General features: G+C 33.9%; 1 protein-coding gene across 7 annotated transcripts; it reads right to left on the bottom strand.

Moving 5' to 3' along the window:
- Positions 1–4,340: 4,340 nt before the first annotated feature.
- LOC120082559 (single-stranded DNA-binding protein, mitochondrial-like) lies at positions 4,341–12,942 on the bottom strand. Of its 7 annotated transcripts, XR_016531259.1 has the most exons (6): positions 12,579–12,930; positions 12,259–12,485; positions 11,860–11,960; positions 11,340–11,453; positions 10,954–11,093; positions 4,341–4,704 (listed from the first exon to the last, which is right to left on the bottom strand). XR_016531259.1 is itself a non-coding variant. In XM_039037790.2 (5 exons), the coding sequence occupies exons 1-4, from the start codon at positions 12,864–12,866 to the stop codon at positions 11,371–11,373; spliced, it is 699 nt and encodes a 232-aa protein (XP_038893718.1). In that variant the 5' UTR covers positions 12,867–12,930; the 3' UTR covers positions 4,341–4,704; positions 11,340–11,370. The 7 variants fall into 7 exon arrangements, 6 of the variants coding, with proteins under 6 accessions (XP_038893718.1, XP_090172442.1, XP_090172443.1 ...); XM_039037790.2 differs by lacking the exon at positions 10,954–11,093; XM_090316316.1 differs by lacking the exon at positions 10,954–11,093 and having other exon boundaries at positions 4,341–4,698.
- Positions 12,943–13,348: the final 406 nt, after the last annotated feature.

Here is a 13,348-nt window from a genome sequence, read left to right as displayed (position 1 = left end):
GTTGAATGCATGTTTTGAGTAAACATATTCATACGCCGTGAATGTTATAATGTATGATGTAGAGAAATGAATATGTATGTTTGTTTTCCATGTATGATAATTATAAGCGTTATAATTAGATGAAAAATGAACTTTGTATTGAGTATGACATTACTTAGATTAATATAAACGTTATATTTAATAAAATTCGTCATAATGCAAACGAAATAGGATTTTGACAAATTTTTTGTTTTATAAAGGTTATAAGTTCAATGAATTAGGTTAAAATCAATTATGACCCCTACTAACACAACGAGTACAAGGTACTGTTTTCCTATTCTCTAAGTATGATGGGATTCCCTTTTTCCTAGGTCTTCTAGCCGGCCATTTGACCTTAGAAGGACGAATGAGGTCATCATTCAAATTACAAAGACTTGAAAATTGTTGCACATTACCAATCGACCATGTGTTCCTTGCTATATAATGAAATTAAATTGGAAATGTGATAAAATCATATGTGTATGACTCTAATCCAAGGTTCCTACAAGACAAAGCAATGCAAGCATGGGGAGATGGTATAAGGTCTAAATCCCAATGGCAACACGAACAATTGCAGTTGAGGATGTTCACCAGGAATTGTTTGGTTTTGTCATCGACTTCAAACTCATGTTGGATAATAGGATATATTTGTAATAGAAAACATTAAACTAATTAATATAAGTGACATATACATAATTAAACATCATACAAAATGCAAATGTCTCACATCCATCGGCCTACTATCCCTTAAGATGTTTGAAGCACGTCATCTACATATGAGGTTAGTTCTGAACGTTGAAAACTAGAATTATTAACTCCAAATAAATTCAAGAAGGCCAAGAATAGGTAACTCACACGCTTCCTTAAGGTAAGAATTCATACTTTCAAATATATTTGTGGTCATCAAGGTATATCTTTTTATTACACAAAATGTCTTGCACCTTTTATGTTTGCCTAAATCTTCTAATTTAAGCCTAATTAAAGGTGATATATCATCCAACTGCCTCATGTAATATTCATAATCAAAGAGTTGTATAGGCCCTAACACACATATAGAATGGTCGTTCAATTGTAGCTGACTTGTAAGTTTTCTTAAGATTCCTAAATAGGTGAAAAGTAAACAATCCACATGTTTGGCTGAATTGTACACAACACATATACCCTTTGGTATGCTCTTATGACCATTAGACACAATTACAAGATCATTACGTTCACCAAAAGCATCTTTTCAATTTCGAAAAAACCAACCCCATAAATCATCATTCTCTGATTTAACAATAGAAAATGCAAGGGGAACAATTTGTGAGTTACCATCCAATGTACATGCAGATATTAGAGTACCAAAAAAATGTGTTCTTCAAAGTTGTACCATCAACTGATACAATCGAAAAGCAATACTCTCATGCATGAATTGAAGCAGCAAGAGCCATAAAATAGTACTGGAATGATCATCATCATTTACTTCTTGTGTTGTATAAGTTCCTATAAACAAAATTAAAGTAAGAGTAACAATAGGTCATTAACTGCATTTTACATTATATAAGTATAACGTATCATTAATTACGCTGTAACTATTATTTTAAATCCACCTGATTCGTTTCAATCAAAGCATTAGAGAATGTAGGTAGTAGAACATATGATGACTTCGGAGTACCTTGAATTGAATTTAATGCAAGCTTGCAGCCTCTCAAAGCGTTATCATAACTCATATTAAACCTAAGTTGTCTTTTCATGAAACTTATGACATCACATGGACAACATAAGATCATGGAATTCATATTTAAAAAGGACTTCATACACTCGGATACTATCCACGAAGTCATCTAACTATGAGCATCCTTAACAATGTCAATAGAATATTTATGAATATCGTTAAACTTATGAAAAATCCATAAACCACTTTTTTTTTAATAAATAGACGACCTAAGATCACAACTACAATTAAGTGTCTTTGCAACAAAGTTCAAGAGACGTTTGATTCGAGCGAGCAATCCTAAGTTCAAAACTATGTTTAATAGCAAGCAAGTATATAACTTTCTTTAAATCATCCTTGCTGTTAAAAATAGAACCTTCCTTAATGATGAAGTCTACAGCACACAATCCAAATCTAGTAGGCCAATGATATCAGACGTGTTATTGGAGATTTTGGACAAGGAACCTATTTCATTGTTGTTGGACCCAATATACAATGTAATTCCATAATTTGATTGACAAGATAAAATATGATCAACTACAAACACAAACATCATTGTAGGAGGAATCTGAAACAAAAGACAACAACCATAATACATCTATGCCTTCCACGATCCTAATCACATTAGGATTTCTACAACCATCCGATACATTGTTAATTAAGAAATAATATATTCAAAAGTTGGAAAAACCTTAGATTGGATTAGATCAACAAAATGTTTAAAAGATGTGTTCGAAGCAACATAAATTTCAATAAATTGGAAATCATGATAGTAATTATTTTCATCCCACTTACTATTGAATAGAACTCTTAATCGTTGAACAACCATTAGAAGAAAACGTTCAGTACAGAGGATGAAGAAAGTTAAGGCTACGTGTTGTATTATAATATTTTATGTTTGTAATAAAAGGATGATAAATATAATGTTCAAAATAATTTTAAACCCGTGAATCTTGATTAAGATTAATAGAAAGTATAATAAAAATAAAAAATCTCAGTTAGGATAATTAATATAATATGATATTTTAAATTTCAAAACAAGTTTTGAAAATTAGTTGATGTACAAGATTTGAAAATTTGAAATAACTATTGAATTAGGTACAAACATTCAAAACAAGAGATTCATGGAAAATTATCCGCTTGAAATGATGATGTTAGTTGGTGTTGAAAGTCTGTTGTGATATATAGTTGAACAATTAATTACAGTCTCATTAATAAAGATATCGAATTAATACACTGCAATTAAAAAAGATGATAAAGACATTTTAAGATTTCAAAAAGTTGCACTGACATGATATTTATGCATTTTGCTATGATTCAAAAGTACTTCATCTTTTGCTATTTTTTTTTTCATATGTCAGTGTAATTACTGCTACATACTTGCTTATTCTTATTAAATAATGAACCCAACCAACCCGACTGAAATATTTGGGTTGGGTTGGTTCGGGTTACTTGGGTCATTATTTAAATTTTATTTTAAAAATAAGTAACATGTTAACATGTAAAAGAACTTGTTTAATTATTTTCATATATTGAAATAATATTAACAAATCAATTTTATTATATTATGAAAAACTTGTTTCCATAGTGTTAAAAAAATTAATTTAAATAATTGGTGGATAATAAATAATTTATATAAAAAAATTATGAAATTAAGTAAAATTGAAATTAATATATGTATATATAATTGTATTGAAAAGTTTTAAAAATATAATTTTTAATATTAATAATAAGTTCAGGTTAGTTCGTGTTGGCTCGGTTATTTTGTGTGAATTCATGAATCAATCAAATCCACAAAGTTTTCATTTATTTGAACCAAACCCAACCCAAATGTATCAATAACTAAACCCAAACCGTACATATTGGATTGCGTTGATCGAATTTCTCGAGTCATCGAATTTTTTGAACACCCCTACTTCAAATCACTAGCAGCAACGTTGGCTCTGGTGCATTAGAAAGTGGCGTTGGGATGGTGAGATTTTGGAGGAAGATGACGGAGATGGCACCTCTGCAACTTTCTGTTGAGATTGTTTTGACAAAGATAAATTGGAAAGATCTGAAAATGGTAATGGAGATGGAGGAGAGAGACCACTCGAATTAGAGAAGAGATAGGATGAAGAGAGGAGAGAGAAAGAAACGAAAAGATTAAAAATATATTTTTTCCATGTCATCTTGCTATGTCAAGATCTATAATTCTTTTTAAATTAAATATAATTTTTTTTATAGGGAGAGACATTTTAAATCTATTCTCGAGAACTCGGGAATCAAAATGGCTAATTTGAAATATGAGACTAAATGCATATATTCTTCAAAATTTAGAGACCAAAAAAGTATTTTTTGAGGAAAAAAAATTAAAATATATATATATATATATATATATATATATAATAAGGATGTGGCAGGATGTATGAATTATTTATAAATTTAATTTTCAAAATTAAAAACCAAAACTAAATGATTATCAAATGGATTATAGTAATACAAATCAACAAAATGAAACAGATGCTTTTTTATTAACTTTTTTTCAAACCAAGAAAACATCTTTTTCTTTAAATCTTTTCATGTCTGTAAGTATACACTTCTCTTGAGCTTACAAGTGTATTAATGTATTAAAAGGTTCAAAGCTAAATGAAAGCTAAGGAGCCAATTGTACATAACATTATGATTCTACTTGGATGAACTTTTAACACCAAACAAAACAAAAAACTTAATTCGGGTTAATTTCATCCCGTATTGTTGGACAATTAGATGGATTGCAAGAAATGATACAACCTAAAATCACCTCTGTATTTTTCTTTAAAAAATATTCATATACTGGTACTTCAATTTTCAATCTACCTATTCATACTCATACATTATGTGGCTCCATTACTTACACATGTGCCTCTAGTAATTGGTCAGAGTTTGTCTTCCCCTTTGAAAATACTGATACTGTTTCACAAAAAGCCAGCATTAACTCTGTTTTACCGAAACTATGCCCATGACCACTGCAACTATACAGGCAAGCATAAAAATTAAAATTAAAAAATCACCAAAGAAAAAATAAACAGTCGTCCACACAATTGAAAAACAATAAGTTGCAATGGATTCCAATTCTCTCTCAATCAAATTCATTTAAGTCATATAAATATCAAAGATATTTGTCACTTAATAAAGGGTGGGGGGAAAAGAGAATTATCACATAATGCCTTGTTGCAACTAATTTGAAGTGAAATCACAGCATTTACAGAGCAATGTGGGTGATTCAACTCTTCATATGACAAAACTGCGATAAAATTAAAATAATATGGTAATTTTAAAAATTATTTATAAAAATATTGTACTTTCGAAACTATTTAGAAAAATATTTTTATTTCTTTTTTAATAGGTCGAGGATTCAAAACTCGACCTATACTTTTTTTTTAATAATTTAGAGATCGAAGGTTGGAAATTCGACATTTTTTCTTTTTTTTTTTTTTAAAAAAATCCATTTTATAAAAACAATTTTATTATTTTATTTAAACTCTAAAAAGAATAAATTTAAAAAATATATCTCATAAAAAATAAAAAAGTATAAATTAAAATATCTCATATAAAAATAATTACAAAAATCAATGTGTCCCACAAGGCGAACATCGTCGATTTCGAATTTGAGGTTGCTCTGGTATCTCTGCAGACGCTTCATGATATAAATATTCATTATGCTTTCCACGACCCCGACCATGTACGTATGACGACGAAGCACCAGTCTCTGAGTCATAATGTCCTGAACCAAATGCTGGCATCATCATCATCGGACTAACATAATCAGTTTGACTCTGTGTCTGCATCACAGGAGGCAACTCTTCCACATTATGGGCAACCTCATTAAACTCATCATCTTCGATCCTCTGCGTCTAGGAGCTGGTGGAAGAACAATACGTATATCGTACATATAATGTATCTCCTCCATATAGCTTTGATTGTCATTACAAATACAATAAAAATGTGTATAAAATAATCAATTAGGTTCAGTGTAATGTACATGATCAGATTGAAGTAGATCAAACATGTATCTATACTGGCTGATCATGTGTAACTGTTCTAGTCAGCCTAAATTTGTCTCTCCACCTAAATTTTTAAATTGATAATCTAAATTAACTAGATCAGTGATGTAAAATTAAATTGAATTAAAACAACATACCGACAACCGTAGGCTTGTCCATCTAACTGAGCGTCATTAACATGTTGTAGCTATGGAGCCATTGTTGGAAATCGCTCCCAAGTCCATAGTTGCAAAAGTATGAAAGACTCAGCTATCTCTCGAACCTCAGGTCTTGTTGCTTTGCATAGTTGTCTATACAACCATGCTCCACCCCACGAATATCGCCTCGCATCATAGAGGTTAGTTAATAGTGGCAAGAACATCAAGTAAACAAAATGACTTGATTTGTCAAAAAACAGACTTTCACCTATCATTTGTAGTATATATGCTCGCGCATATCTTATGATGGTTTCCTCGTCTACATCATCTATGAGCTCACGAAATTGTGTTCCTAACCATATCAAACTTAACCTCGATCCTTTAATTTTGTCGGAAAGTGGGGTCACACTGAGGTACAGTTGAAAAACTTGTGACCAGTCATCGTACATCACTCCGTTGACCAGCTCACCGTCAACAGGCAACCCAACAACACTTCTATGTCTTGTAGAGTGATAGTGCACTATTCAACAGACATATGAAATGTATGCATCTCAGGCCTACATCTCTCGACCAAGACTGTGATTAGATGTCGGTCCAACTGAATAAATCTCAACTGACAACCCTATAAAATCCAGATGTGCGCAGTAGCGATAGTATTCGAGGGTGAAGTGGGATAATGTGCTGGAGAACTGTCTCTCGACGCCTGCAAGATATTTCTCCAATAGTACGATCTCGCCATACAACAGATGATCGATGAATGGACTAGTCATACAAAACATCAGGATCAACAGGTCCTGGATTAAAGCCATGATCTGAAAGAAAAAAAAAATATATAGACATCCTAACCTAGAACCATCATGATAAAAAAGGTTTATGTCATTCCCTATTTTGAATGCATAAGCTATGAACTTGATGTTCTCAATCGCAATGTCACTGCCGAATTTAGTGCATTTGTATGTAAACGTAAATAAGATAGGGGGTGGATATAAACTTGAATACATCATTTAGCCAATTTGAAGATCCAACTGAATGTATTGATCTTGATTCGGAATAATGTGATAATGAAGATATGACGGTTAACAACTTGTATAGGGACTTCAGAACGGAAACAGATGATGAATTTGAAGAGTTGGATTTCGATGGTCGTGAGCATGAGTTACTTTCAGATACATTCAACGACTTGGATATGAATGTCCTGGACAACATTCGAGAACATGACCCAATTGTAGCCCCTGTGGATGTTGACAATACTCAATTGTATAAAAGGATGATTTGTCAAGACAGAAATGTTACAACACGCAGTCAAATGTTTTGCAATAAAATGTCACGCACCATATGAGGTGGTTGAATCGACACCGACGATTTGGACAATTCAATGTAAGAAGTGGGAGAAAGGTTGCAAGTGAAGATTTCGTGCAATAAAGAAAAAATCACATGGCTTGTTCGAGATCAATAAGTACGATAAGCAGCATACATGTTTTTATTCAGAACTAAATCAAAGTCATGTGCAATTGGATTCATCAATGATTGCACTAGAGTTCTGTGATGCCGTAAGAGAAAAATCATTTATCAATGTGGCACAACTACAGTCCGACATCAAATCAAAGTTTGGATATCATGTTCTTTACCATAGGATATGGGAGGGTAAAAGAAAAGCGTTGGCTAAAGTGTTCGGTGATTGGGATAAATCTTAAAAATTGTTACCCATGTGGTTGTATATGGTTAAGCAGACCAATCCCGAAACACGTGTAGGATGGAGAGTGAAAGAAACACTTACTCTCCATCGTTTCTGCTTTTTATTAAAGTTGCTGACGATATGTCGATATGTGGAGAGTGGTTATTAAATCTATACTTTTTATTAAAGTTGCTGACGATATGTCGTTATCGTCAGTAGAAACGATGGTGGTCCTTTGTAAGACTCATTCCAATCACCTGGGTAACAATTTGTAAGACTCATTTCAATCACCTAGGTAACAATTTGTAAGACTCATTTCAATCACCGAACACTTTAGCTAACGTTTTTCTTTTGCCCTCTCATACCCTATGGTAAGGAGCATGATATCCAAATTTTGATTTGATGTCGGACTGCAATTGTGCCACACTGATATATGGTTTTTCTCTTACGGCATCACAGAATTCAAGTGCAATCATTGATGAACCTAATTGCACATGACTTTGACCTAATCATTGATGAACCTAATTGCACATGACTTTGACCTAGTTCTGAATAAAAACATGTATGTTGTTCATCGTACTTAGTGATCTCGAACAAGCCATGTGATTTTTTCTTTATTACACGAAGTCCCCACTTGCAATCTTTCTCCTACTTCTTACATTGAATTGTCTAAATCGTCGTTGTCGATTCAACAACCTCATATGGTGCGTGACATTTTATTGCAAAACATTTGACCGCGTGTTGTTGCATTCCTGTGTCTTGACAAATCATCCTTTTATACAATTGAGTATTGTCAACGTCCACATGGGCTACAATTGGGTCATGTTCTCGAATGTTATCCAATACATTCATATCCAAGTCGTTGAATGTATCTGAAAGTAACTCATGTTCACGACCATCGAAATCCAACTCTTCAAATTCATTATCCGTTTCAATTCTGAAGTCTCTATACAGTTGTTAGCCGCCATATCTTCATTATCACATGGCGATGCAACTAACTCCGGATCAGGATCAATACATTCAGTTGGATCTTCAAACTGGCTACATGATATATTCAAGTTTATATTCACCCATATCCTATTTACATTTACATACAAATGCACTAAATTTGGCAGTGACATTACAATTAAGAACATCAAGTTCATAGCTTGTGTATTCGAAATAGGGAATGACATAAACCTTAATGATCTTGATGGTTCTAGGTTAGGATGTCTATATTTTTTTTCCTTTCAAATCATGACTTTAAACCCATTACCTGTTGATCCTGATGTTTTGTACGACCAGTCCATTCATCGATCATCTGTTGTATGGCGAGATCGTACTACTGGAGAAATATCTTGCAGGCGTCGAGAGACAGTTCTCCAGTGCATTATCCTACTCCACTCTCAAATACTATCGCTACTGCGCACATTTGGATTCTATGAGGTTGCCAGATTGGTATTTATTCAGTTGAACTAATATCTGATCACAGTCTTGGTCGAGAGATAGAGGCCTGAGACGCATACATTTCATATGTCTGTTGAAGAGTACACTATCACTCTACAAGACATAGAAGTGTTGCTGGGGTTACCTGTTGACGGTGAGCCGGTCACCGGAGTGATGTACGATGACTGGTCACAAGTATGTCAACTGTACCTCGGTGTGACCCCATCTGCCGACAAAATTAAAGGATCGAGGTTAAGTTTGATATGGTTAGGAACACAATTCCGTGAGCTCACAGATGATGCAAACGAGGAAACCGTCATAAAATATGCGCGAGCATATATACTACAAATGATGAGTGGAAGTCTGTTTTCTGACAAATCAAGTCATTTTATTTACTTGATGTTTCTGCCACTATTAGTTAACCTCTATGATGCGGGGCGGTACAACTATGCAAAGTAACAAGACCTGAAGTTCGAGAGATAGCTGGACCTCCCATACTTTTGCAACTATAGGCTTGAGAGCGATTTTCAACAATGGCTCCATAGCTACAACATGTTAATGCCCCTAAGTTAGATGGACGAGCCTACGGTTCTCGGTATGTTGTTTTAATTCAATTTAATTTTTATCACTGATCTAGTTAATTTAGATTCTAAATTATCAATTTAAAAATTTAGGTGGAGAGACAAATTTGGTGTGACTAGGACTGCCACACATGTAGTCAGCCAGTACAGATACATGTTTGTATTTGTTTTTAATGTTCTCCAATATAATAGTTTGTGTTTGTATTATGCATACTTTACCCAATTTTTGTACGAATGGTCAAAACATATGACGAACGATGAGTCTTCTCATATGTTTTCCCATTGGTGAGTGGCATCTTCTTGATAGGATGATGAGACAATTCGGTTTTCAGCAAGATGTCCCACCACCTTGTAATACTGAATCGCTACTGCATGATATCGACTTAAATTGATTCGAAAAAATTGCACATTTGATTGTGTGATGGCACTATCGTGCAAGATGTATTGCAATGGAGGTTTCTATTGAACAGATTAATAGAGATGTCACTTAAGACTACATTCATTGGTATAATAATATCTCAAGATGCTACGTCGTCTGGGAACAGCTGTGGGTCATCTGGTAAATGAATGAATATTATCTAATTATTTTTATTTAAATTTATTACTCCGTAATGTTGCAAATGATCCGAACCAAGTTCTTGCTATATGTAAAGACAACCAAAGTTATATGGAGAAGATACATTATATGTACGATATACCTATTGTTCCTCCACCAACTCCTAGACGTAGAGGACCTGTACGGGAAGACGATGAGTTTGATGAGGTTGCATATAATGTGGAAGAGTTGCCCATGTGATGCAGATGCAGAGTCAAACTGATTATGTTAGTCCGATGATGATGATGTCAGCATTTGGCTCAAGACATTATGATTTAGAGACTGATCCTTCATCTTCATACGTGATCGAGGTCGTGGAAAACATAATGAATATTTATATCATGAAGCGTCTGCAGAGGTACTAAAGCAACATCAAGAAGAACCAGAGCAACCTTAAATTTGAAGTCGACGACGACAACCAGCTCGAAATCGACGATGTCCGCCTTGTGGGACACATTGATTTTTGTAATTAGTTTTATATAAATGAGATCTTAATTCACACTTTTTTATTTTTATGAGATATTTTTTTTTAATTTATTCTTTTTAAGGTTTAAATAAAATAATAAAATATTTTTAGAAATTGTTTTTATAAAATGGAAAATTAAAAAAAAAAAAAAAAAAAAAAAAAAGAAAGAAAAGAGGTCGAATTTCTAACATTCGATCTCTAAATTATTATATAAAAAAAAGTACATGGTCTAATTTTTGAACCCTCGACCTATTAAAAAAAAACAACAATATTTTTCTAATAGTTTCAAAAGTACAACATTTTTATATTTTAAAACTACCGTATTATTTTAATTTTACCTTATGTGGCTCCATTACTTATACATGTGCCTCTAGCAATTGGTCAAAGTTTGTCTTGCGGTTTGAAAAATACTGGTATTGTTCCATAAAAAGCCAGCATTCACTCTGTCTAACCGAAACTATGCCCATGACCACTGCAACTATACAGGCAAGCATAAAAAAAGCATCACAAAAGAACCAGTAAGTCGAAATAAGTTGCAATGAAAAAGCGAAATGAATTTGGGATTCCAATTCTCTCTCCATCAAATTCATTTAAATCATATAAATATCAAAGATATTTGTCACTTAACAAAGGGTGGGGAAAAGGGAACTACCACAGAATGCCTTGTTGCAACTAATTTGAAGTGAAATCACAGCATTTACAGAGAAAAGTGGGTGATTCAAACCTTTAGATGACAGAACTGCAAACATCATCTTTTAGTAATAGCCAACACCTTTGAATTCTGATGGAGTGGACTGTTGAGCATCACCTTCTCCCTTCCCCAAAAGTAGAAGGCGACCTACATGACAACCAAACTTTATCAATGGAGATGTGATCCTAGGGGCATTTAATTTCAACATGCATGAATGCCAAGCCGCACAAAAGCAATCAAATTCTTTATAATCCCTCGGGTTTACCGAGGATCAGGCCATGAAAAATCACGAAACAAGAAAAGGGAAATGCAAAAATCAGAAACCCAATATTAGTATTTGACCACCAGTGTTGTTTCAGTTAAAATATATATCACGTCCAAGAAAGGACATTTACATCGTAATGAGGCTGTACCTTCATCACAGTTCAGAACAAAATTTACCGAAATTTTTTTATTAAACATGACACTGATGGTATGTAGTTTAAGTAGCAAGAATACATGAGGAGCTATATGTTCAAAAAACAGGGTGAATGAAAAACAAAAGCTGGTGTACCATTGCGACGAATTGCAACTTCTCTAATACGTCGAACAAGACCGGTGGTTGGATCAATGAAGATTTTGGTCTCCAAATTCCCCTCCAAATACAAAATTGAACTGAAAAAGACAAATTTACACCGTAGATATGAAGCTGCGACAAAGAAATGAGGAAACTAAGACTAGTGAAATATCTTGTGTGAGCAACAGGATAACATGAACCAGAAAACAAGATAACTACAAACTCAATAACGGGCACAGTTTGGAATTGTATTTCAATTAAGTGGAGCTTCGCACCACTTTACTAATGTAACATAAGCTCGCAATTAAGAAGCTCAGGGCAATTGATGGCAGACTACAAACAAATTTCTACGGTATTATCTCCGTGTACCTCAGGTAAATGGACCGAAATGCTTACCCAGGCACAACATGCTTCATGACAATATCGCCCAGTCTCTGAGGATAAACCGAAACCCGATGCCATTGAACTGCGCACCGATTTGCATACTCTCTGGGTTCCTCGTTAGCCAAGGGTCTCCGATTATTACGAATACCGCCCGTTCCAACTGATAACAGCGTCACTGTTATCCCACTCTTCAGCCGCTTCTGCAGTGGACTTTGCCCCACCTGACCCACCAATATAGCCTTCACGCAAACAAGAAATGTCATTAAGATGAAAATGTAAGTAACCAAACATCGAGAACAAAAAGTCCCAAAACCCTCGTACTTCCAACCTACCTTATAAACACCAGCATCGAGGCCATTTTCCAGAGGTCGATTGTAGATCGTTCTCGATAGGGTTGATGATTGAGACGAGGAGGGTGAGAGAGAAGGTGGATTAGTTACTGAATGTGAGTCCGAATCCAAGTTCGATTCAATACTGGACTCAGTGATGTCTGATACCGAGCGGAAGGAAAGGTTATTAGTGCAATAGGTTACGGGGAGGATGTTATGGTGATGAGAAGCTTTTGAATTCGACAGAAGAGAGCGGCAAAGCCTTCTTGAGAGTGCAGCCATGGAGGTCATCGTCTTCGTGATTGACAATCTACAGAGAAATTCAGTGAATGGCTTAAACCCTAGAAAGCTAGATGACCCGATTCCGAATTTGGATAGTGTTTCGGGGTTGGGCTTCGGGTCGGACTTTTTTTTTTTTTTTTTTTTTTTAATTCTAATTTTCTATAGTTTATTTTCAGTGTTGTTAACTTTTTCTTTTAAAAGTCAATGTTTGTAGAGGTGAAAAATCAAACCATCCATACTTGGATAGTTACAGAGGTCTCTTTATTTTCTTTTTAGGGATGGGGAAGATGAACCTAAGACATATGGAATAAGTGCATATGTGACATCAAGTAATTTTAATTTATGAATTTGGAATGTTATTGTTAGATATTAAAGAAAAAAAAATGGAATTGAATTTTTGGGATTTAAAAGAATATATATTTAGAGATTTGGACTTAAGTCAGTTTTAATTTGTTTTATTATGGGGTTATTAGGGAGTTTTAGGGTTAAAG

This window comes from Benincasa hispida, chromosome 8 (assembly GCF_027475165.1).
Source record: "Benincasa hispida cultivar pf3 chromosome 8, pf3_genome.v1.1, whole genome shotgun sequence".
NCBI lineage: Eukaryota > Viridiplantae > Streptophyta > Magnoliopsida > Cucurbitales > Cucurbitaceae > Benincasa > Benincasa hispida.
The sequence above is the reverse complement of the archived record's forward strand: the minus strand, read 5'-3'. Positions and strand labels throughout refer to the sequence as shown.

What these genes read in the sequence shown, in the direction of transcription:
- LOC120082559 (XM_039037787.2), bottom strand. Translation starts at nt 12,866, where the DNA reads ATGACCTCCATGGCTGCACTCTCAAGAAGGCTTTGCCGCTCTCTTCTG. An exon ending in TCGATGCTGGTGTTTATAAG is followed by an intron (nt 12,486 to 12,578) that starts GTAGGTTGGAAG and finishes GTTTGCGTGAAG; the next exon opens with GCTATATTGGTGGGTCAGGT. An exon ending in ATGAAGCATGTTGTGCCTGG is followed by an intron (nt 11,961 to 12,258) that starts GTAAGCATTTCG and finishes TGTCTTTTTCAG; the next exon opens with TTCAATTTTGTATTTGGAGG.